This window comes from Balaenoptera borealis (genome assembly GCF_965194805.1).
Source record: "Balaenoptera borealis genome assembly, chromosome: 15".
NCBI lineage: Eukaryota > Metazoa > Chordata > Mammalia > Artiodactyla > Balaenopteridae > Balaenoptera > Balaenoptera borealis.
Genome location: NC_138871.1, coordinates 71,199,736 through 71,223,727, shown reverse-complemented (window position 1 = coordinate 71,223,727; position 23,992 = coordinate 71,199,736). Strand labels below are relative to the sequence as shown.

Genomic DNA, 23,992 nt, shown 5'->3' with positions numbered 1-23,992 from the left:
CTCTGGCCAGGTGGTTGGAAGAGGGCTGGACACCTGCCTGGAGCTGGCCAATCAGATTCTCTGAGAATTTGGAGCCAGAGCTAAGGGACATTCACTGAGGGTCATTCAGAGCCAAATAAACATAAAGTTGACCGCTGTGGAAGCCACATTTGGCCTCACGTCTGACAAAGCAGAGATTGATGGTGGCAAATAAAGCGAAGTCCAGAGTTGCTGAGGACAGAGGCAGAGACTCTGGGCCCCTGACCAGGTGCTCTCTGCGGTCTAGCTGTTTTTGTTCTTTTTTGATTGGTTTGTTAAACCATTTTGAGTGGGTATTCTTCCTTGTTATCAAAATCACCTAGACTGAAGACCAAGGGCAGAATAGGGCCCAGGAGTAGCAGACACAGGCAAACAGATGCAGCTCAGTGCGAGAAGATTGCCCTAAAAGGGCTGTTCCTCATGAAATGGGCTGCCTTCAGTGGTGGTATGTTTCCCACAACTGGAAGGACCCAAATAAGACTGTTAAATACAGCCAGTATGGAGATGGCCGATTGTCTCAAAGGAGTTTGGACAGCTAACGACCATTAAGGCCCCTTTCCGCCTGACGGAAGGTTTGGAAATGCTTGAGCTCTTCTCTGAGCTCCATCACCAGCATCTTCCTCCCCGCCGCTCCCCCCCACATTTCCATGCCAATCCCCAGCTCCCAGTGACCACTGGAGGTCCTGGCGGGAGGGGAACAGGACCAACAGGGGCAAGGGCAACTCCCCAGGTCAGTCCTGCAGCCCAGCGGGCTTTGTGTTGGCTGTAGAGGGACAGCACCTGAAGTCTGGACCACCCATGTCGTTTGCAAAGCCTGGAATGCAATCTCCCCTTTGCCTTTGGAAACCCCACTCCCTGTCTCTTTCCAGGTTACCTCATTTCTCAGAAGCTCCAGTTTTGCTGATTCTGAAAGAATCTGCGAATTGCCCTGGAAACTCAGGACCTCACTGGGAAGACCAAGGTGTCCCATTGGCCGAGGGAGACTGGGGGGGCCCTTCTTGTCCCCCACTATGCTGGGCATCCCCCCCTCACTCCAGAACACCTTACTTCATGAAGTCTGGAGATTTGGCCATCGCGTGTTCAAACTCTGAGAAAGACAGCACGTTGTCATTGTCCAGGTCTGACTCATTCAGGACCTGGACGGGGTGCAGACGGAGCCAGAGAGCAGAGAATCAGAAAGGGAGACGGGGGCGCAGGCGTGGGGGGCGGGCACCACATGCTGAGTGCTACCATAAGCCAAGCTCTCGCTGGGTGCTTAGCATCCCTGGAGTCCCCTGGGAGGCAGGTGCTCTATCCCTGCCCCAGACACAGACACGGAGGTGCAGGGAGATGAGGTCATGTGCATGGCTGTCTGGGACCTCGTGGGCTGGTCTCATCGTGGGAAGAGTCCTCTTGGTGCCTCCAGGACAAACTTGGCAGTGAGAACGGGTGTGGGGTGATGGACAGGGTGACATCCCCCACCCGCTCTTGTCACCCAGTCACAGGCAGGGGCTCTGCACTGCAAGGGGCTCAGTCAGGGTGGGGAGGCAGCGATGAGCCCTCATGGTTTTATCTGCTCCTAGTTCCCATCCAGACCAAAGTGCTCTCATGGTCTTAGGACAAATGGGTCCATGGTTGTCTTCATGTCCTGCCAGACTTTGGACTGTCACTCTAGGACATCTGGGCGTTGTGCTGGAATAATGTAGGAGAGGGGATGTTGTGACGTGTGCATCTGAGGCTGACCTGCTGTTGGCCCCCCTGCCTGCAGTGGGTGCAGTGTTGCTGGGAGGGCCCCTTGGGGTGGGCTACTGACCTGGAGACCCAGGGAGGGAGTCATGATCCTGGAGGAAGGACAGAAAATTGGGAGCAGTTGCTTCCAGTGAGCACACATCCCTCAGTGCCCCTCACCCTGCCTGCCATCAAGAGGCTTCAGGTGATAGCGGGGCCCATGCCAGCCACCGTCCGGCAGCCCAGGGCACACACGTGGCTGGTGAGGTCGGTCAGCAGGTCCTCTGACACGTCGTTGCTGTTGAGCAGTCGGCGGCTGATCCTCTGCAGGTCCTCCTCGTCGATGAGGCCGTTCTCGTTAAAATCTGCAAAGAGGAGGCGGGGCCTGAGAGGAAGGGTGAGAGGAAGGGGGCTTCCTCGGCCTCCAAGAGTCCTGGGGCCATGGCACCAGCCAGGACCTACAGACTCCCACCAGCCCCTGGGAGGCCCTGCAGAGCCCAACTATACCAGGTGGGCCTAGAACCTGGGACTCAGGGGGACCTGGGCAGGCCTAAGGGGTGGGGCTCAGCAACGGCTGGGCAGGCTGCAGGCAAAGGTGGTGCTTAATAATAATAATAATAATAATAGGCATTGATTGGGTCTGTATTACCTGCTCAGACTTTTCCTGAGATCTTCACCTGTTTTAACTCACTGAATCTTCACAATTAACTTTTTATGAGTCTCACTTTACCAAAGGGAAACTGAGGCACAGGGGGTTTTATGGTTTGTCCACACAGCCAGGAAGTGGAAGGGCTGGCATTCAGACCTGGCTAGGCTGGTGCCCGGGTCCCACATCTACCATCATGCTGTGGAAATCCCAACCCTGGAACTTACAGGTCAATATATCTTTTGGTGCCTAGGAGTTGGACAGCAAGGAGGAGCAGGAAGCAGCCTGGCTTTGGAGCCAGAGGACCTGGGCACAAGTCCCTGCTCCTGTCACCCTGCACCAGGCACAGAGATGCACCAGGCTGGGTCCTGCCGACAAGGAGCTCCCAGGCTGGGTTGGGGTGCAGGGGAGACTGTCAGGTACCCGAGTGGCTTGGCTCCAGGAAGAGAGGAACAGGCATCCCAAGGACCCCAAGCGTTTCCAGAGGGACGTGTTCTTGTCTGATTGGGGTTGGGGGTGTGAATGAGGAAGCCTTCTTGGAAGAAGCGGCATCAGAGAAGGACTAAATGGCTTGGGACTGCAGAGATGGCAATTGGAGGAGGTGTCAGGGTCAGGGTCACTGGGGACAGTGGCAGAGAAGGAACAACGCCAGGTGATCAGTTAGTTTTGAGGGGAGTGGAGGCTTGGGAGAAGGTCAGGGGTTGTCTGGAAGGTAAGCCAAACTGCAAAGGGCCTTGAATGCCAGGATGAGACAATTGTACTGACATTCTTGACAGCCCTCCCCTGGGACACCCAACACAGTCCCTGAACCACTCATCAGCCATGTAGTAAATGCAGTCAACTTAGGCAGGTACAGTAATTACCACCATGACAAACAGAGGTGCCAGGTTATGGTCTAAGTGCTTTGTATTTCACTGCATTTAATTCTCATAACACAGGTGCAGAAACTGAGACACACAGAGATTAAATAACCATGTTTACTTCCTTAATCTCATTTCAGCCTATTACCTCATCAATACGCTGATGAATCCCAAATTTGTGTCTCCAGCCTGGGCTTCTCCCTGAACTCCAGGCTCATATATCCACCTGCGTTCCTGCCCTCTCTACCTGGAGGACTAATAGTTCTCTTAAACTCAACCTGTCCAAACCCAACTCCTGACACGCCCCCCTCTGCCCTGCCCCCTAACCTGCAGCACTCAGAGCTGCCCCTTGGCGAATGGGTAACTCTACCCTTCCAGTCTCTTGGCCAATCAGGTTGGAGTCATCCTTGACTGTCTTCTCCCCTCCCAGCTCTAGCTCCAGAGGCAGTAAACCCAGCCTGAGGTCTTCTCCTCACTGCACTGCCTCCACCCTGGTCCAGCCACCACCACAGCTCTCTAAAACCCCGCAGCAGCCTCCTAACCAGTTTCCCTGTTCTCAGTCTGCCCCCTTCAGTCTCTTCTCCACTCAGCAGCCAGAGTGGTCCTGTTCATCCTTCACAGCCTCCCATCTCAGCCAGAGGACAGCCGGTCCCAACAGTGATCCCCGAGGTCCACCCTGCCCTCACTCTGCCTCTTTGCCACTCCTCCATTGGGCCAGGCACGCTCCTGCCTCAGGACCTTTGCACTGTGGTTCCCACTCCCTGGAACACACTCACCCCAGAGTTCCTTTAGGTCTTTATTCAAATGCCAGCTTCCCCCCAGGGCACTGCTCAGAACCTGTCTAAAATTACGCTTCCTGTCCCTTTCCCTGCTTCATTTTCTCCCAACACGGAAGACTACCTAAAACACTATATGTTTCACTTGTCAGCTCGTTTATTTCCCTCCACCAGAACATAAATTCCACGAGGGCAGAAAGTTTTATCTTTTGGTCACTACTGTATTCCTGGCTCCTAGAATAGTGCCTAGAACAGAGCAGGTGCTCAATGAATATTTGTTGAGTGAGTGAATGAATGAACCACCCAAGGTCACACATTGGTAAGCGATGGAAACAAGAGGAAACCCAGGAAGTCTGACTCTATGGTCAGTCTATGCTCTCAATCACTCATAACTCTAAAATGTCCAATTTTTAGCTGGGTCCAGAGTGGAGGAGTGCATTTGCTGATGTCATGGGATCCTTCTGTGGTAGAGCCAAGACTTTTGTCTCTGTTTCCCAAGGAAGGGTATGGATGTGGAAGGTACAACTAAGCACCTAACCCCTTAAGCAGGTGGCTCTCCCCTGGCTGAATGTTGATCGGCCACAGGGACCGGAGGCTAAGGCCCGAGATGTTCATCTGAGCTCTCCCTGCACAGTTCTGCTATGACACGCCATGGGTAATGGATCAGATCCGGTGGGGGGCGGTGCAGTGGGGCCAGCACTGGATTGGAGGGAGTGGGTCCCCGCAGTGACATTGCACTGCTGATGAGAAGCTCTGCAGCCTCTCCCTGAGCCCCCGCATTGTCCCCAGGAGTCCTGCTGGCCCAGCTCCCATATGCAGAGACTGCAGCAAAGCGACATGGCTTTGGTCCCAAGCCATCTGAAAACAGAATAATTTGCTGGAGTAAAATGTAGTCCTGGACAGTTCCCCTTCTTTGGTTGTGCAAGGGCAGAACAGCCTGAGAAAGGGCTGGGGGCAGGGAGCTCTAGGCTACCGGCCAGCCCATGTGGCCTCAGCAGCCTCATGACCTGCGTCCGGCCCCTCTGGAGAGAGGGGGGTCTTCTTCTTGCTGTTTCCCAGCAACAAGGGAGATTAGAGAGCTGGTGGGCTCAGCCTTCATGCCCCCCCAAAAGCCTCTGACCATCGTCATCCCAATCTCTCTGTCATGTTATTCCTTGCAATTTACAAAGTACTTTCACAAAAATTAGCTCATTTGATTGAGCGAGGCAAGGCAGGCTTTCACCACTATTCCCACGGGAACTGAGGTTGCCTCTTCGCCTCTCCCAGCCACTAACATCCCTGTGTCAGATCCTGGGAGGGTGTGGGAAGATCCGCTGCTGGTGCTCTGGCACCTGCCTGAGGGTAATTCACAACTGGTGGAAGCCGTGCTGACTGGAGCAGGAAAGCAGTGCTGGGATGCTGGTCTCTGACAGGTAGAAAGTCTCCCCAGAGGTGCTAAGAGAGGGGGATCGATCAGTTGGAGGCCAGGAGGGTCCCTCAAAGCAGAAACTGGAGCCCAGTAGGTATGTCCTGGTAGGTGTGGCTGGCCTGCTGGACTTGACCGAGAGCCATTCACCCCTTCCTTCTTCCTAACAGAACTGCAATTCTTGTTCACGATGACACCATGTCCATCTTAAAATACTCAACCTTCCAGTCTCCTTTGTGGCTACGCGTGACCATGTAACACAGTTCTGGCCAATGAAGTTATGGCCAAAGTTGCTGGGTGGAGCTTCCAAGAAAGTTTGTTAAAGAAGAGTAGACTTTGTCTGTGCCTTTGAACGTCCATTTTGTCCTTATCCCCTCTCGCGTCCCTTTTTCTTCCTGCCTGGAATGACGAGATGCCTGTAGGCACAGAAAATATCTTGTGACTCTGAGGACAACAGTCTCATTAAAGATGGGAGATTAGGAGGCTTGAAGGAGCCAGGCCCTTGGTTGCTTCTTGGAGCCATTACCTCAGCTCTGGACCGCCTGAATCCAGGATTTTCTTTTTTTTTAAAACAGGGATGTTCTTACACATAACTAAGTGCAATCCTAACTGATACAGTAGGTCAGAGCAGTAGTTCTCAAACTCTGCTGCATCTTACAATCACCCAGGGAGGACTTCCCTGGTGGCGCAGTGGTTAAGAATCTGCCTGCCAATGCAGGGGACATAGGTTCGAGCCCTGGTCCGGGAAGATCCCACATGCCGCGGAGCAATGAAGCCTGTGCGCCACAACTACTGAGCCTGCGCTCTAGAGACTGCAAGCCACAATTACTGAGCCCATGCGTCGCAACTACTGAAGCCTGTGTGCCTAGAGCCCGTGTTCTGCAACAAGAGAAGCCACTGCGATGAGAAGCCTGTGCACCGCAATGAAGAGTAGCCCCCGCTCGCCGCAACTAGAGAAAGCCTGCATGCAGCAACAAAGACCCAACACAGCCAGAAGTAAATAAATAAAATAAATAAATTTATATATATAAAAAAAGAATCACCCAGAGAGTTTTAGAAAAGCCCACCAACCAGGGCATTCCCAACACCATTACATCAAATCTCTGCAGCTGGGACCCAAGCAACCATAGGTCTTAAAAACTCCAGGGGTAATCCCAGTGTACAGCCATGTTGGAGAATCAATGGGTTAGAGCCATGCTTCTGAAACTTTAAGGTGCAGAGGAACCACCTGGGGGTCTTGTTAAAAGGCAGATTCTGATTCAGTAAGTGGAAGGTGAGGCCCGAAATTCTGCATTTCTAGCAAGCTCTCTGGCAACGTTGATGCTGCTGGTACCTAGGCCACACTTGGCGTAATGAGGGGTTAGAACACTGAGTTAGGTCTTCAGACTTTGGCTAAGAACGATCATCAAGACCATCACCAACACCATCCTCTCCTTTCTTCCTCCTTCTCCTTACCCTTCTTTTTATTCCTCCTCTTCTTCCTTCACTGCTACCACTACCACCTCAATTTATAGAGCAACCATCACGGGCCCGGCACCAGGCTCAGAGATTCACACATCCCATCTCTAAGCTTGCTGACAGCTCTGCGAGGTAACAAATCTTCTGAGCCCAAAGAGAATTCAGATTTGCCTGAGTCTAGCTGATGAAACCTTGGAGTTTATGAGTCCCTAGGCAGCTATTTGCACTGCTGATTTGCATGAAGGCTCTGTGCTTTTTGTTTTTGTACTTGAGCTCGAGGAGGAAGGAAACTGCCCGAGGGGGCCCTGGAGAGACGGCGGGGAGGAAGATACAAGGACAGTGTGGGGGACAGGGAGTGTCTGCTCCTCGATGTGACCTGAGGACCCTGTCTGACTTCTCAGGAGGAAGGGCATTCTCCCCATTCCTGAGCTGAACCCAACTGAGCTCCTGAGTCTTGAACATCAAGAGAACCTGCTACTCTTCTAGTTCCCTGAAGGTTTGGGTGTTTTTGTTTGTTTAGCTCTAGAAACCACGGAAAGACAGCTTTGGCAGACATCTTTTGGAACATCTGCCCAGCCTACTCTTTACCATTTCTTTTTTTTTTTTTTTTTAATTAATTATTTATTTATTTATGGCTGTGTTGGGTCTTCGTTTCTCTGCGAGGGCTTTCTCTAGTTGCGGCGAGCGGGGGCCACTCTTCATCGTGGTGCGCGGGCCTCTCACTATCGCGGCCTCTCTTGTTGCGGAGCACAGGCTCCAGACGCGCAGGGTCAGCAATTGTGGCTCACGGGCCTAGTTGCTCTGCGGCATGTGGGATCTTCCGGGACCAGGGCTCGAACCCATGTCCCCTGCATTGGCAGGCAGATTCTCAACCACTGCGCCACCAGGGAAGCCCCTCTTTACCATTTCTGAGCAGCATCTCCACCCCTAGTGACTGGCGTCTGGAACCATGTTTATTTATGTGACTCTGCTTCTTCTTGGTTGTGGTTTATTGGACAAGTTGGTCCCCTAACCTAGGGGCAGCTGGATCCCTGGTTTGGCTGAGCCAATCAGCATCTCTTGAGAAAACAGAAGTGAGAAACAGAGATGCCTGTGGCCGGTCAGTCACAGTGAAGCCCGAAGGCCACGTGGAGGCCAGGGTAGTCATCTTTGGCCCATAGGCACAGAGGCATAAAAATCAGATCAGCAGAAAGAGAAGGCGCACAGAGAGAAGCAGAGATGAGAGGCCAGGCAGCAATAGAGAGAAAAGGAGAAAGTAGCTACCTCGCTTCCTGACCACTTTCCAGCTGCATCCTAGGCTCTCGGGAGGCCTGCTTCACTTCTACCATGGGTTCCACACTGCTTATAGTGAACAAGCTCTAGTGCCCTCCTCCCCCCATGATCTGCACCTCTTGGCGTTCACGCTTTTGTATAATCCACATACCCCTCTTGTGTGGGTGGGCACTTACTTCTAAGCAATGGAATTTGGCAACAGAGATGTCATTTCCTGATTACAATATGTTATATTGCCAGCAGACTGGCTCCAGAGACGCCCTAGCTGTCTTTCAAGAAGCAAGTGGCCATGTTGGAAGGCCCATGTGACGAGGAGCACAGGTCACCCTCTGGAAACTGAGGGCAGCCTCCAGCCAACAGCCAGAGAGAAACCAGGGCTCTAATTTCTGTAGACACAAGGAAATGAATTCTGCCAACGACTGGAGTGAGCTTGTAAGTAGATTCATTCCCCGTCAAGCATTCTCTAGGCGAGCATGCAGGCCAGTCAAAGCCTTGACTGCAGCCTTGTGAAACGCTAAGGCGAGGACCCGACTAAGTTGTGTCCAGACTCTTAACCCACAGAAACTGTGAGATTATAAATATGTGTCATCTAAAGCCACTAAGTTTGTGGTAACTTATTACACAGCGATGGAAAACTAATGTACTGCTGCTCTTCATCTGTTGCCTTTAAAAAAATTTATTTTATTTAATTAATTAACTTATTTTTGGCTCTGCTGGGTCTTTGTTGCTGCACGTGGGCTTTCTCTAGTTGCGGCGAGCAGGGGCTACTCTTCATTGCGGTGCACAGACTTCTTATCGCAGTGGCTTCTCTTGTTGTGGAGCACAGGTTCTAGGCACGTGGGCTTCAGTAGTTGCGGCTCGCAGGCTCTAGAGCGCAGGCTCAGTAGTTGTGGCGCACGGGCTTAGTTGCTCCACAGCATGTGGGATCTTCCCGGACCAGGGCTCGAACCCGTATCCCCTGCATTGGCAGGCAGATTCTTATCCACTGCGCCACCAAGGAAGCCCCCGTCTGATGCCTTTTACACAGGTAAATTCCTGTTACTTACAACCTGAAGAGAGCACGTAGCCTGGGCCAGCATTTTCCACCCAGAAGAGCTGCTCCATCCAGAAGAGTACTGACAGAAGACAGAAGAGGCTAGAGATAGCACAGCATGTGCTCTGCAGTGGAAGGCCTGACAGAGGGTAGCACAGCTCGTGAACCAGAACTCCTTGAATACCTTGGAAACTCCCTGGGGACTCCCAGAAATACTTGGGGTAAAGAAGGAGGAAGACTAGTGGATGGGGGTGGGGACTACTAAGCCAACTAAATTTGGGTATGTGATTTCACTTGTACTTACCCTGCTTGATGTTCATTGTAAATGTGTGTCATCAGATTTAGGACATTTGGGGCCATTATTTCTTCAGATATCTTTTCTGCCCTGTTCATTCTCTCCTCTCCTTCTGAGACTCCAGTTAAATATATGTTAGAACTTCCTGTTGTCCAGCATGTCCCTCAGGCTCTGTTCCTTTTTACTCTTCATATTTTTTTCTCTGTGTTCTTCAGATTGTATTATATTTCTATTCATCTCTATCTTCAGGTTTACTGACTCTTTCCTCTGTCATCTTGATTCTCCTGCTAAGCCCATCCAGCGGATTTTTATTTCAGATATTTTATTTTTGAATTCTGTATTTTCCACTTGATTCTTTCTTATAGTTTCTATTTTTCTGCTGAGAATTCCTATCTTTCCATTCATCAGGAGCATATTTTCTCTTACATCATTGGGCATGATTATAATAACTGTTCGAAGATACTTATCAGCTAATTCCAACATCTGGGATGTTGGAATCAGTCCCCATTCTTGAGAATGCATCACTAAAAAAAAAATTTAATATATTGAATAATTTTGGATTGTGTCTTAGTCATTATAAATGCTTTATGTGGAAACTCTGGGTTCTGTTATATTCTTCCAAAGAGTGCTGAATTTTTGATTCTACTGGGTAACTGATTGGACTTAAACTGCAAACCCTGTCACACAGGGACCTTGTTAAAATGCAGTGGCAGCTCAAATCTCCATTCCGTTCTTTTATCCTTACCTGAGTTGCTTTGAGTCTGCCCTGGTATATGTGGTTTAGAGGTCAGAATGAGATTTGTTCATAGTTTTTACACAAAATTTGGCTCTCTTCCTCTGAATGTCTTTCATGGACTCTCCCCTCTTTTCACTTTTGAGGGGAAAAGTGCCCCAAACTCTCGATTCTTCAAGTCAGAGAGAGATCAGGGTTTCTATCAGTCCATGATGCCACTTACTGAAGCTCACCTTCAGGCTAAAAAAGTAAAAAACTAAAAGGGGGAGAACCATTCAGTACCATTTCCTTTTTTCAAGTGTCAACTCTCTGCTTCTGGTAGCTTTCTAGTGTCATCAGGTAGTTGATATTTATATTTTGTTTAGAGTTTATAGTAGCTATCTGCAGAAGTGACAGTAAGATAGGAGCTTACTCAGCTATTCTCAGCAGGGAAACCTGTGATTTCATTTGAGTTTACTGAATACTAAGCTTGAGAACATATCAGATACAAAAATATCATTAAGCCCTTTTTACAGATGGGAGCACTGAGCCCTCATAGGTCCATCTGGTTTAAAAGTCCTCCACCCCATTTTATCCAACTCCACTTGGGTGAGGCAGGAATAAGATGGTGTCCACCATGTGGAGACAGAGGGGGAGCTGACAGAAAAAGAAGGTAGGTGAGATGCCAAACTATGCAAACCTAAATATACAAGTCCTTTGGGCCAAGGATTTGTCATGATGAGCTTGAAGCCTTGCATGTGGTCTGTTTGAAGGCTTTGTTTCTTTCCTTTTTGTCCCTTTTGAGAATTGCAGGGATCCCGGATGTGCTAAGTGTTTGTGAGGAAGGGTTCGTGAAACTGCTGAAGAGCAGAACTTTAGCAGAGCCTGTGGCTCCCAGACAAGATCAGAAACAAAGAATGTCATAGGACCTCAGAGATGATCTCAACCTCCTCATTTTTAAGATGAGGAAACTGAGGCCCTAAAAAGTAAAATGATTTGTCCAAGATTTCTTAGCTATTTAGTGGCTGAACTAGTTTCAGTGTTTAAATCTCTTAACTTCTTCAAAATAAACATAACTCCTTCATACCCATATATAGTCCTCTCTTTCTCTCTCTCTCTCTCTGGCCTGCCCACACTACGGTCATGAAATATCAACACCAATGACTCCATTTGCCTCTGATGGCATGGAGGGGAAGTCATCAATCCATGAGAGTAGTACTCCTCAACCATTAAAAAAAATCTACAGCACTTGAGAAGCATAGTACCGATAAATACTCAAGTAAACCCCAACTAACATCATCACAACAATGCATTGACGTCAATGGATTCCAGTTGCGGTATTTATTCTATGGCAATTGTCCCACCACTCAATCCCCACAGCACCCACCGTAAATGCGGAAGGCGTACTCGATCTTTAAGCTGGGGCAGGCCTGCTCGCTAAACACGGATGCCATGCCCAGCACATCCTCGAAGGAGAACACATTGTTGTGGGAGAACACTCTGCAGATTCGGTCTCTGAAAGGGTTGACCTGTGGGTGGGGAGGAGGAGAAAGAGGAAGGAGGCTTATCAATGTCAGGTTCATGCCTCCCTGGGTCTTGTTAATCTATCAGAAGCACAGTGTCCTGGGTTTGAGAAGAAAACAACAACAACAACCTAAATATTGGAGTAGATGTTGGGTCAATAAGCCAGGACCGCGGACACGATGGAGGGTACCTGGGCTGAAGGACCACGCTTAACATCACTCTCCCCACTGTCACCTCCTCCTGCACGTACCTTCCACAGGCTCATTTTTTGGTTGTTATTCTTTTTTATGCTTATTAATTTTGTATGTACAATTTGGGAAATACCCCCCCCAAAGTATTAAAAATGGGATAAAAATTGTTTATAATTCACTCTCCAGAGTTACCTACTATCAACATATTGATGTAGAAGTCAGACAGACCCAGGTTTCAGTCCTGCCTTCACTATTTACTAATGACTATTTTACATAGTCTCCAGAGCCTAAGATTTCTCACCTACAAGATAGGGTGGGATAATACTATACCTACTTAATAGGTTTGTTGTGAGGATTACATAGGATAGGTTTAAAATTGCACAATGACTAATAAATAACACTCAACAGATGGTAGCTGTAAGTTGTTATATAACGTCTACAGATATTATAATTTGCACAGCAATTTTCATTTTTAAACCAGCTAGTTCTCAAATTCGAGTCCCAAATGAGTAAGGGTCATGTGAGTTTAGAAACTCTAATTCCCCTAAACTGGGCCTGGCCAGGGTCATTCATGAGGGGGCCCTTCTGAGCTGGTACCACAAGGTTCTAAGCAAAAACACCCCAGCCACTTCTCAACCCGTTCAGAGGCAGCTCACTAAGGCCGCCTTGCTACTCTCCATCCAGCCCCCAGGAATGGGCAGGTGGGGTGGGCTGTGGGTTAGAAGGGATGGGCAGATCTAATGAGAGTTAAAGTCACAGAACAAGCTTGGAAATATTTAAAAGTAGCAGGTCCGTCTTTGGCAACCTCCCCCTCCTGCTTTCTGTGTCTCTAATCCACCCCCACCTGCTAAGATTCCTTGGCCCACAATTGCTCAGGGCCCCAGCCCGTGCCTGCTCTAAACTCACCCCGCCTGCTGGAAGGCCTTACCAGACCCCAGCTCTGTTCTGGTGTTCCGAAATGACCCCTGATCCCTCCCTTCTCACCAACCAAAATTCCTTTTCCTTAGATGCATCTCAGCTAAGGAAGCTATTTGATTCTGCGAATTCACACAGCAGTTCCTCAGTATTCCAAATTTTTAGTTAGTTCAAACAAATCTTTAGTTGATTTTTCTAGTCCCCTTTCACTGACAAGGTATTTCTTCAAGGCTGCAGGCTTCATGCAAAAGGATTAGTTCCACCGCACACACGGCCCTGTCATCTCCCTCACTAAACCCCGTCCCCAGCCTCTCTGGGCCCCTGTCCTTGTCTATCACTCCTTAGGGCTGCCCTAGCTTCAGCCAACGCTTTGTTCTCTGGTTTTGATGTCTCCATTTTGCAGTCATGAAAATTTCTCTTTCATTTCTTTTGAACTCAGCTACAATGTTAAAATCTATGGTTTAATTTTATTTGGTATTCTTATATACTTGAGAAGGGAGAGAGGACATTCTGAATCACCTCACGTGGCTGTGTAGTTCTCAAACCTTAGTGAGCATACAAGTTATCTGAGGTCCTTCTTAAAAACATGAATTGTAACTCCCACCCTCAGAGATCCTGATTTAGAAGGTCTGGGGTGTAGCCCAGCGTTATGGATTGAATTGTGGCTCCCCCCAAATTTATATGTTGAAGTCCTGATCCCCAGTACCTCAGAATGTGACCTCATTTGGAAATAGGGTCGTTGTAGATGTGATTAGTTAAGATAAGGGTATATGAAGTAGGGTGGGCCCCACATCCAATATGAATGGTGTCCTTATAAAAGGGGAAAGTTAGATACAGAGACATGCACTCAGGGAGAACACCACGTGAAGAGGAAGGCAGAGATCGGGGTGACACCTGTACAAGCCAAGGAATGCCAAAGATTGCCAGAAAACTACCAGAAACTAGGAGAGAGGCATGGAAAATATTCTTCCTCACAGCCCTCAGAAGGAACCAACCCTGCAGACACCTTGATCTCAGGCTTCCAGCCTCCAGAACTGTGAGACAGTAAATTTCTGTTGTTTAATCTACATAGTTGTGATACTTTGTTATGGCAGCCTTGGTAAACCAGTACACCTAGGAATCTTCACTGTAGATAAGATTCTCAGGTGACAGGATTAATCCCATATATATCTATATATACACATATGTTTGAGGAGTGGCCAGGGTCCAGGAGAATCCAGGCTGCCCCGTTAGATCTTCCAGACCAGCTCCTATCTCCTCCATCTTTTAACCTCCACCTCCCCTAGAAAAGCTTGGTTTGCCTGCTTCAGATGAATCCTGCTAAGGGCAGTCTTCTGTGATGTGTTCCACCTAGCTAAGTGCCTTTACAGATTACTTTGCCAAATTTTAACTAAATTAACGCTCGCAGATGGATAGGTGGCTTAACAAGATTCCTGCAAGGAAACCACAATTGAAGATAACGCTCATAATGCAAATGCAAGTGAACAAGAAAATGTCAGGGCAGATTCCTCTCCTACTTAAAATGTGAGTTCTTCTCTATGAGGTTGAAACAATGACAATTCAATCAGACATAATGAGAAGTCCCAGCTCCAGTTCTCTTTTCCTGCACTCAGACGGGTGCAAGGCAGGTCAACAAGCTCACTGCCTAAGTGTCTATCCAACCACTGAACGAGATACCAATCTTCCCTTCCCTCCGGGCGGCCCCACTACTTGGCTTTGCTGGGAGTGATGGGGGAGGGGAGAATAATTACCAGGAAATCAATTCACTCCCCCTTAGACCCATGTCATGTGACTGCTATCCACCTGCACACACACACACACACACACACACACACACACACACACACACACACACCCCTTGTTTCCCAGAGATTGGGAAGCCAGCTGTTGGTGTGGAACCTGCTGGTAGCAAGAACAGTACATGAACAGAACATGGTGACCACAGATTCTGTTGGAAGATGCAGAGAAAATCCTGCTGAAGGTGTACAGAAATATGCATTAGAGCAAAATTCACACTGTGGAAAATTTGCTAAATAGTTGAAGAAAAGTACAGCTGTTTCTAACATGGTTTCCCTAGATTCTGTTTCAATAATGAAACACATGAAGAACCACATTTCTGTGAGTCACTAAAGGAAAGAGGCAATGCGGACTGAACAGTACATTACTTCCTTAATAAAGACACCATTTATGGGAAAATTTGTCTGAGTGTAATCACTGATGGAGTGGCTGCTTCCTGATGAAAATGGATTCTGGGTAAGGGTGCAAGGACGTTGATACATGTGTAACTACTCCCTGCAGCACTTCCTTCAGGCTACTGTAGTCAAGAACTTAGATCCAGAAGTACACGAGTGCTGTAGGATGCATTGATGTGATTGGGTTTTTTTTAAAGAGTTTAAAATATAGTAAAACTTATAAAATGATTTGTAATCAGAAAGAAAGTGACTACGAAAATCTTTCGAACCACACGGAGGTTTGCTGCTTATCTATTGGCAGAGCACTTAAAATAGCCATCGAACATAAAGAGGATTTATTCTTGTGCAAAAAGACAAGAGTTCTAAATTTGCTGAGCTTTTTATGATGACAAGTGGCTGTTGACAGTTTGCTACTTCAGAGATATCCACCAAAATATGAATTCAAATTCTTCTGACTCTTCAAGGTAAAGGTGACTTATTTTAACAGTGAGTGAGAAAGGATTTGCTTTTCCAAAGAAACTCATGTTTTGGAGAGAATGGTTTGAAAATGAGATTTTTGTTGCGGAAAACATGTGATCTCACCTATAAAGATGCTTCTATCTGCATACTTGAAAAATATTAGAAACAGATTTTTCTGATCTGTTTGAAAATGGTCCAAGTGAAGAGTGGATTTTGAGTCCATTTGTTAAAAATATAAAAACGCAATGCTTTCCAATTATCTTGTAAGAGCCGCTGACTAATGTAATGGAAGATGGACATCTGCTAGCTTAACTTCAATCAAAAGCCTTTAATTGGTGGATGGGATTGAAAATAAGTACCATAATTTAATATAGCAAATGATATATCTCTTCTCTCTGGATCAACTACAACAGCCATTGAAAACAAACTCAGCTAGACCAGATCTCTAAACGGCTCTATCTCAAAGGGTTAAAGCAAGATTTCACAGAGAAATGAAGCATATCCAATCATATTGCTTTCCCTGACACTGTTGTTATTAATTATAAGCAAACAATAAAATTGTGAAAGGAGGAAATTTTGTTATATCAAATAAAGGAGAATTTATGTAAAAAATATTTTATGTAATCTTTAATTTTAACTTTTTATTTTGCATGTTTATTTCATAACATATTAGTATTGTAGTAAAGGTATAGAGTTTATAAGTGAATATATGCATATTATGGGTGCATGCTCCACATTTTTTTATTGCTGAGAATGCGTGATCAAAAATGTCTGGAGGTTTCTGATCTAGACTAACCCCCTCCTGTCACAGATGTGGAAATGAGGACCTGGGTGGGGCGCTGACTTGCCCAAGGTCATTCAGCAAGCGAGTGGGAGAGCCAGCCCAGGACCCAGGTCTTCTGAACCTGCCTGGTACTGTTCCCACCTCAGTGCCTTGTGCCACATAACTATCAAAAGAGAAAGGTGGTGATGAGGCCAAGCATATGACCTGAAAAACCTTTTTTGACAAGAAGTGTAAAAATGGAGCCCAGATTGAAGTCAAAGAAGTGGCCCCTGGCCTCTGAGAGCTCTAGGGTGACAGGAGCAAACGCTGAAGGAGGGAGAAGCCCAGAGGGGAAGGGGAAGGCAGAATGGGGCCATCAGGCTGGGGAATGGTGGAGGAACCAGAGTGAGGAGCAGGGCAGGTATTGGCTGCAGGGCTAGGGCCAGAGCTGTGTCCGGGCCCTGGAGGCTGGGGTGACTGGTATAGTTCTCTGTGAGGCCCGGCGGGCACCTGCCAGGAGAGTGTCCCAAGCCTGTCTCTGGTCCAACAACGGCAAGCTCCCTCCCCCCAGGTTTCCTGCCGCTCGCTTCCCAGAGGGAGATCCCAAGGCGCAGACTGCCCCTGTGACCAGGTGTCCCTGGCACACATGCAGCTCCCTGCAGAGGGCTGCTGATGGTGTTGCAGGGAGAGTTTCTAAGGGCCCAGGGAAGGTTGCCTCAGCGCCTCTCCCATCTCTCCACCCGGAGCCAAGTGCCAGCTCAGCCGGAGTCCTCCGGTTCAGCCCAGCCACCAACAGATAGAAGAACAGCTGGAAAGAGGCAGGAACGGGAGCGAGGCTCATTAAAGAGCACAGTTCCAGTTTACAGTGTTCCAGAGTTTTGTTGCTATTACTTTAATCATCTGAAATCTGAACCAATAAAATTTGGGACCCATCCAGAGAGTTATATAGTCTGCATAAAATTTCACACTCAGTTAGAAGTCTTCCATCCTCCAGAGGAGGACGATGACAACTGACAAACTAACGCTTCCGTTTCAAGAATAACATATACACCCTAGCGTGAAGGTGTTCTGAACAAGGGAACATAAACATGTCAGTACAGAAATTTATACAGGTAACGGCAGTGCAATCCCCATCCAGGCATGACAAAACTAAAGAAGGCGAAAATAAACCCCGAATGCTGGGGATATTTTTGGAAACACAAACTACAGTTTGTAAATAAAAAGATTTCAGTCCCTGACAAAAAAACTAAGTTTTTTCAAAAAGGTCTTCTCAAAGTTATTGAAAGAGAGATTTGATCTGAAGATGAAAGTCAGAGGGAAAATATTTGGACTTAGCTTAAACACATCTCCTCACCATTTCTCCAGCAAGTGTGTCGTCAAAAAGAGCTCTTCACAGTTGCTGGAAAAAATTCACACAAAGATATGCTAGCGACGTCATTTGTAGTTTAATTTTTTAAGTAGTTTAATTTTTAAGATCTCATTTTTTAAAAAAGGGATCAAACAGTATTTATTATTTCATTTAATATTTCTCACTGCTAATTCAACTTTCTTAATTTTTAGTGTTTGGTTTTTTGAATAATGCTTTATTTTTTGCTCATTTTGTCTGCTACCATCTCTTTTAAAAATGATATGATTCATGTTCATATTTTTAAAATTTTGAACAGATGTAAAGCATCTGTTGAGGAAATGAGGGGATGAAGGTATCTGTACATGAGGCCAGCCCCTCCTAGGTCTTGAGCAGAGCCCTTTAGGTTACTGGAGCAGACTCTCATTGGGAGAAGTCCTGCCTGAAAGAACCCTCATAGTTGTGAAAAATTGGGTGAGCAGACCCCGTGTCCTGGAAGAAGGGTGTAACAAAATCCTTTTAGTGCCTTTAAAAACTTCCCTCAGATATGTCATATTTTTGGATTAGAAGGCTCAACATCATTAAGATGTTGCTTCTTCCCAAATTTACCTGCAGAGTTAATGGGGTTCTAGTTAAAGTCTTCCAGCTCATGTTTTTGTGGAAATTGACAAGCTGATTCTAAACTTTGTATGGAAATACAAAGGGTCAAGAACAGCCAAGACAATCCTAAAGAAGAGGAACAAAGGCTGAATTACTTATACTACTAGATATCAAGACCTTGCTAAAGCTTTCGTAATCAATACAGTGTGGTACTGGTGCAAAGAGAGACAGACCAATGGCCTAATAGAAATTCCAGAAACAGACCCATATGTACATGGCTGCCTGATGTATGACAAAGATCACATTGCAGTGGAACAGGGGAAAGGAGAGTTTTTTCAATAAGTGGTGTTGGGTTTAGTGTGTATCCATACAGGGAAGAAAGGAATCTTGATTCCTATGTCACACCACACGCAAAAATCAATCCCAAGATTGAGCACAGATCCAAAGTGGAAAACCAATAATAGAACTTTTAGATGAAAGCATAGGACAATACCTTTATAACCTTGAGGCAAAGATATCTTAACAATACACAAAAAGCCCTAATTATGAGAGAAAAATTTCATAAATTGGAATATATTTAAATTGAGAATTTATGTTGTTCAAAAGACATCATTATGAGAGTCAAAAGGCAAGCCACAACAATCAATATGTACTTCAACAGGGCTTCCCTGGTGGCGCAGTGGTTGAGAATCTGCCTGCCAATGCAGGGGATGCGGGTTCGAGCCCTGGTCTGGGAAGATCCCACATGCCGAGGAGCAACTCGGCCCGTGAGCCACAATTACTGAGCCTGCGCGTCTGGAGCCTGTGCTCGGCAACGAGAGCCCGAGATAGTGAGAGGCCCGTGCACCGCGATGAAGAGTGGCCCCCACTTGCCGCAACTAGAGAAAGCCCTCGCACAGAAACGAAGACCCAACAAAGCCATACATACATACATACATACATAAATAAAAAGAATGTAAGCAGACAAGAATAGCATTAAAAAAAAAAAATGTACTTCAACAGGTGAAAGGATAACAAACACTGGCACATCCATACAACGGAATACTTCTCAGCAGTAAGTAGATTCATGCAACAATGTGGATGATTCTTACATGTATTTTGCCAAGTAAAAGAAGTCAGGTCCAAGACTACCTATTGTATGAGCCCATTTGTATCACATTCTGGAAAATGCAAAACTATAAGGATGGAAAGCAGCTGGGTGGTTGCCAACAGCTGGGGGAGGGGGACAGAGTTAATTACAAAGAAGCCTCTCAAGGAAATGTTTAGGGTGATGGAACTGTTCTGTACCGTGGATCTGTGATGACACATCCACACCTCTATGAATTTGTTTAAACCCATAGAACCGTACACCATAATGAGTGACGTTTACTGGATGCAAATTAAAAAATTAAAAATTAAAAAAACCCAGTGAACCCAGGATGAAATGCAGACCATGACAAATAAAAGTAACTATATACAAATACATGACAAAACCTCCCTGAAAGGAATTGGGAAGGAGGAACTGACCAAGTAACACGGTGTTTCGACTGGATACTGTAAGTCTAAAGACAACAAGAACCATAAACCAACACTGTACTCTAGTTGGCAAATTTGTTTCTCACAGGGGTATGGGCTAGCAATTCTGAAGTCACATGGATAGTGAGGTTGAACAAATAGGTAAATAAATAACAGATTATAGGAGCCAAGTTTCTTATTGTCACACTAAAAAAGTTACAAATAAGCAAGAGAGGGAGTGCTAGATTAGTCAGAGACATCAGTAGGAACTCATGGGTATCTAGATAGATGGATAGAAGGATAGATATAGAAATAAATATTGGTGTTTAGCATACATGGGTTACTATATACACATATATTTTCTAGCTCTGTGCACTAAGTGACTTTACAGGGGTGAAACCTGGAAACATCACCTTAACTAAGTGATGAAAGTTAACATCACTGGTAATTGATTGTATTGATATTATGTGTCCCCTGATATGATGTGATGAGAAGGGTACTTCACTTCTGTGGCATTGGTTGCATAAATCCATAACCCCAGACTAAGCAAGAGAACACATCTGAAAGACACAAATTGAGGGAGGTTCTACAAAAATACCTGGCCAGTACTCTCCAAAAAAGTCATGAAAGACAAGACGGAGGAACTGCCACAGATCAGAAGAGACTAAGGAGACAGAAAGACTAAATGTAATGTAGGATCCTGGAGTGGATACTGGAGCAGATAAAAGATAAATGTAGGAAAACTGGTGAAATCTGACTAAAGTTTGTAACTTAGTAGTGTTCCACCAATTTTAATTTGTTATTAGTTTTTTTTTAATTAATTAATATATATATATATATATATATTTTTTGGCTGTGTTGGGTCTTCGTTTCTGTGCGAGGGCTTTCTCTAGTTGCGGCAAGCAGGAGCCACTCTTCATCGCGGTGCGCGGGCCTCTCACTGTCGCGGCCTCTCTTGTTGCGGAGCACAGGCTCCAGACGCGCAGGCTCAGTAGTTGTGGCTCACAGGCCTAGTTGCTCCGCGGCATGTGGGATCTTCCCAGACCAGGGCTCGAACCCGTGTCCCCTGCATTGGCAGGCGGATCCTCAACCACTGCGCCACCAGGGAAGCCCCTATTATTAGTTTTGATAAGTGTCCCATGGTTACATAAGAAAGGTATACAGTATTTGCCTTAATAAATCTTGAAAGCAAGCCTTGAAAGGATTAAACTCATTTCAAATAACAAGACCGCATCCAAGAACAAAACTCGATAACATTTAAATGGATACAACATTAAACACCTAACAATATGAAATTTACAATGTTCAGATTCCAATAAAAAATCACTGGTCATGCAAAAAAGTAGAAAAATAAGATCTACAACCTGTAGAAAAAATCAATGGATAAAAACAGACCCAGAAATGACACTAATGATAGAATAGGTAGGTGCAAATATTAAAACAACAATCATAAATATGCTACATATATTCCAGAAGGTAGAGGAAATCATGATGAGGAAAAACGATAAATCCATAGATTCAAGAAGCTCAACAGAACCCAAGCAGAAGAAACTTGAAGAAAACCACACCACAACACAGCGTAATCAAATTGCCAAAAACCGGCAATAAAGAGAAATATATTGGGGGGTGGTGTGGGAGGACACATACATATAGAGGAACAAAGATAAAAATGACTGAGGCTTCCCTGGTGGCACAGTGGTTAAGAATCCGCCTGTCAATGCAGGGGACACGGGTTCAAGCCCTGGTCCGGGAAGATCCCACATGCTGCGGAGCAACGAAGCCCGTGCGCCATAACTACTGAAGCCCGTTGTGCCACAACTACTGAGCCCACGCGCCTAGAGTCGTGCTCCGCAACAAGAGAAGCCACCACAATGAGAAGCCCGTGCACCACAACAAAGAGTAGCCCCCACTAGCTGCAACTAGAGAAAGCCCCTGCGCAGCAACAAAGAGCCAACACAGCCAAAAAAAAAAAAAAAAAAAAAGACTCTAGATTTGTTGTCAGAAACTAAGCAAGTCAAAAGACATGGAGTGATACTCTCAGAGAGAAAGAAAAAAGGCTCTCATCCAATTATTCTATACCCAGCAAAAATATCTTTCAAACCTAAAGGCAAAGGACTTTCTTCTTCCCCCAGACAAACAAAAGCTTAGAGAATTCATCAGCAGAAGACCAGAGCTACAAAAAATATTAAAAGAAGTCCTTCAGGGAGACGAAAATACCAGAAGAAACTTGGATCTACATGAAGGAATGAAGAACACCAAAAGTGATAAATATCTAAGTAAATATAAAAGATCTTTTTTCTCATTTTAAACTCTTTTCAAAGAGACAAATCCACTTACATAGCTGGAAGTTTCAACATCCCTCTGTCAGTAATTGATAGAACAATAGACAAAAAAATCATTAAGAATATAAAAGACTTGAAAAGACTATCAACCAACGTGACTTACTTGACATTTGATAGAACACTTCACCCAGCACAGTAGTACACACATTTTTTTCAAATGCACTTGGAACATTTACCAAGGTAGACCATATTCTGGGTCTTACAGCAAGTCTCGATAAAGTTAAGAGGATTTAAATCACACAAAATATGCTCTGACCACAACAACATTAAATTAGAAATCAATATCAATAAATTAGAAAATCAATAAATCAATAAATTAGAAAGATATCTTGGAAACACTCAAAGTCAAAGAGATCACAAGGGAAATTAGAAAATAACTTGAACTAAATAAAAATGAAAACACAACCTATCAAAATTTGTGGTATTCAGTGAAAGCAGTGTGTACAGGAAAATGAACAGCATTAAGTGCTTCTAGTAAAAAAGAAAGGACTTAAATGTTTATTTAAAAAAAAAAAAAAAGGCCCTTATCCAATGGTGGGAGTTGGTCACTGGGGGAAAAGAGGGAGGGTCAGGAATTCCAGGTCTATCATCTGGTGGATGATGGAGCCCGTTGTAATCCTGTGCTCCTGGGAAGTGGCTGCCCCTTAGGAAATGGATGAGCTTGTCACCTGGAGCAGTGGCTTGGAAGCCACAGGTGGATGGAGCTTCTGGGCTGAACTGGAAGGCTTCTCTTCCTTCAACCCTGTTGCCCAGGAGGAATTCCTAGTTCTGGGTCTGAACCGAGTCACCCTTCAGCACTAGAGTAGCTCTACCAGGAGGTGGCAGTATTGAGTTGGAGTCATGCAGTCAGTTCTCAAACCCAACGTTGAGTGAGCACCTACTGTGTGCAAGGTGTTGAGTCAGGCTGTGACTATCTCACAGGCAGGTGGCAGGATGGATATTACCATTACGTTTTACAAAGAGAGGACACTAAAGCCCAGAGAAGGAGGACTCACGCTCCTAAGTCAGTGTTTTGTCTACAGTACTACTCTTAACTGCACTGGGTATGCAATTTTTTTCCAAGAAAAGTTCTCAAAATCGCATTCTTGCACATGCAGAGCAGGCAGGGTTTGAGGCATTACCCTGAGTCCCATGCCCATGCCATTTGGCAGTTGCTCAGAGGACAAACCAGCGGAACTGAAGGATGTGGCTTCCTCAGCTAGGGATGAGACACAGGCTCGTGGCCTGAATTTTAAGCCATTGTAGCAAATGCATAGGTGAGTTACTGTGTGCCAGGTACTGACCCAGGTCCTGGGGCCCCCAAAATGCTGGAGACGCCACCTCTGTCTTCCACGGGACACAGGCTAGGCACTTAAAGAAGTCTCTGCAGACACAGACAGGGTAGGAGAAAGTCTGAATCAAGTCCAAGCAGAGGGATAGGACAAGAGCTAGGACAAGCTAGCGTTGCTGGGCGGTAGGCCCAACAAAGGGCAGGGAGGAGAAACCAGCCAGGAGACAGAGACAGAGCAGGAGCCAAGGCCAGACCAGGTAGGGAGTGATGTGGTGCGACAGTGGGAGATGCTGTGGGCTGAGGGTGGATGGGTGGGTGGGCAGGGAACGAGGCAAGGCAGCAGGGCCTCCCCTTCCTTCTCCACATGCCCCCCAGCTGTCTCTTCCTCTTCCAAGCTGCCCTGGGGTCACCTAGTTGGATAAAAATGTTAAGTAGGGGAGGGCAACAGTGGGGCTTAACCTGGACCCTGAATCCTCAAAGGCCCAGGTTGGCCTGTGTGATCTTCACCAGGTGGAGAGAAGCCTGGCATTTTCATTCCAGGGAAGCTGGGGGTAGGGAGCACAGGGCATGAGAAATTCACTTAGGTGAATGTACTCTCTCTGTTGGCCAAGCCCCGGAGGCATCCTTCCCGCTAGTTGTTTATAAGAAAGGGACAGGCTCTATGTTTCAGATGTTCAACCTTCCTGAAGTCTAAAAACAGAGAGGCCTGTAAGGG

General features: G+C 46.3%; 1 protein-coding gene across 7 annotated transcripts in view; it reads right to left on the bottom strand.

Annotated features, from left to right (window-relative positions):
* The window catches only part of CIB4 (calcium and integrin binding family member 4), a 97,923-nt gene that overhangs the window by 579 nt on the left and 73,352 nt on the right, over positions 1-23,992 (bottom strand). For 4 of the 7 annotated variants that reach the window (XM_082357056.1, XM_082357057.1, XM_082357060.1 and 1 more), the window contains 3 exons: positions 11,570-11,711; positions 1,981-2,090; positions 1,066-1,154 (listed from right to left, as the gene is read on the bottom strand). In XM_082357056.1, coding sequence (XP_082213182.1) covers positions 1,066-1,154; positions 1,981-2,090; positions 11,570-11,711 — 341 coding nt within the window. The other 3 variants (XM_082357059.1, XR_014234867.1, XM_082357058.1) reach the window with 3 other exon arrangements.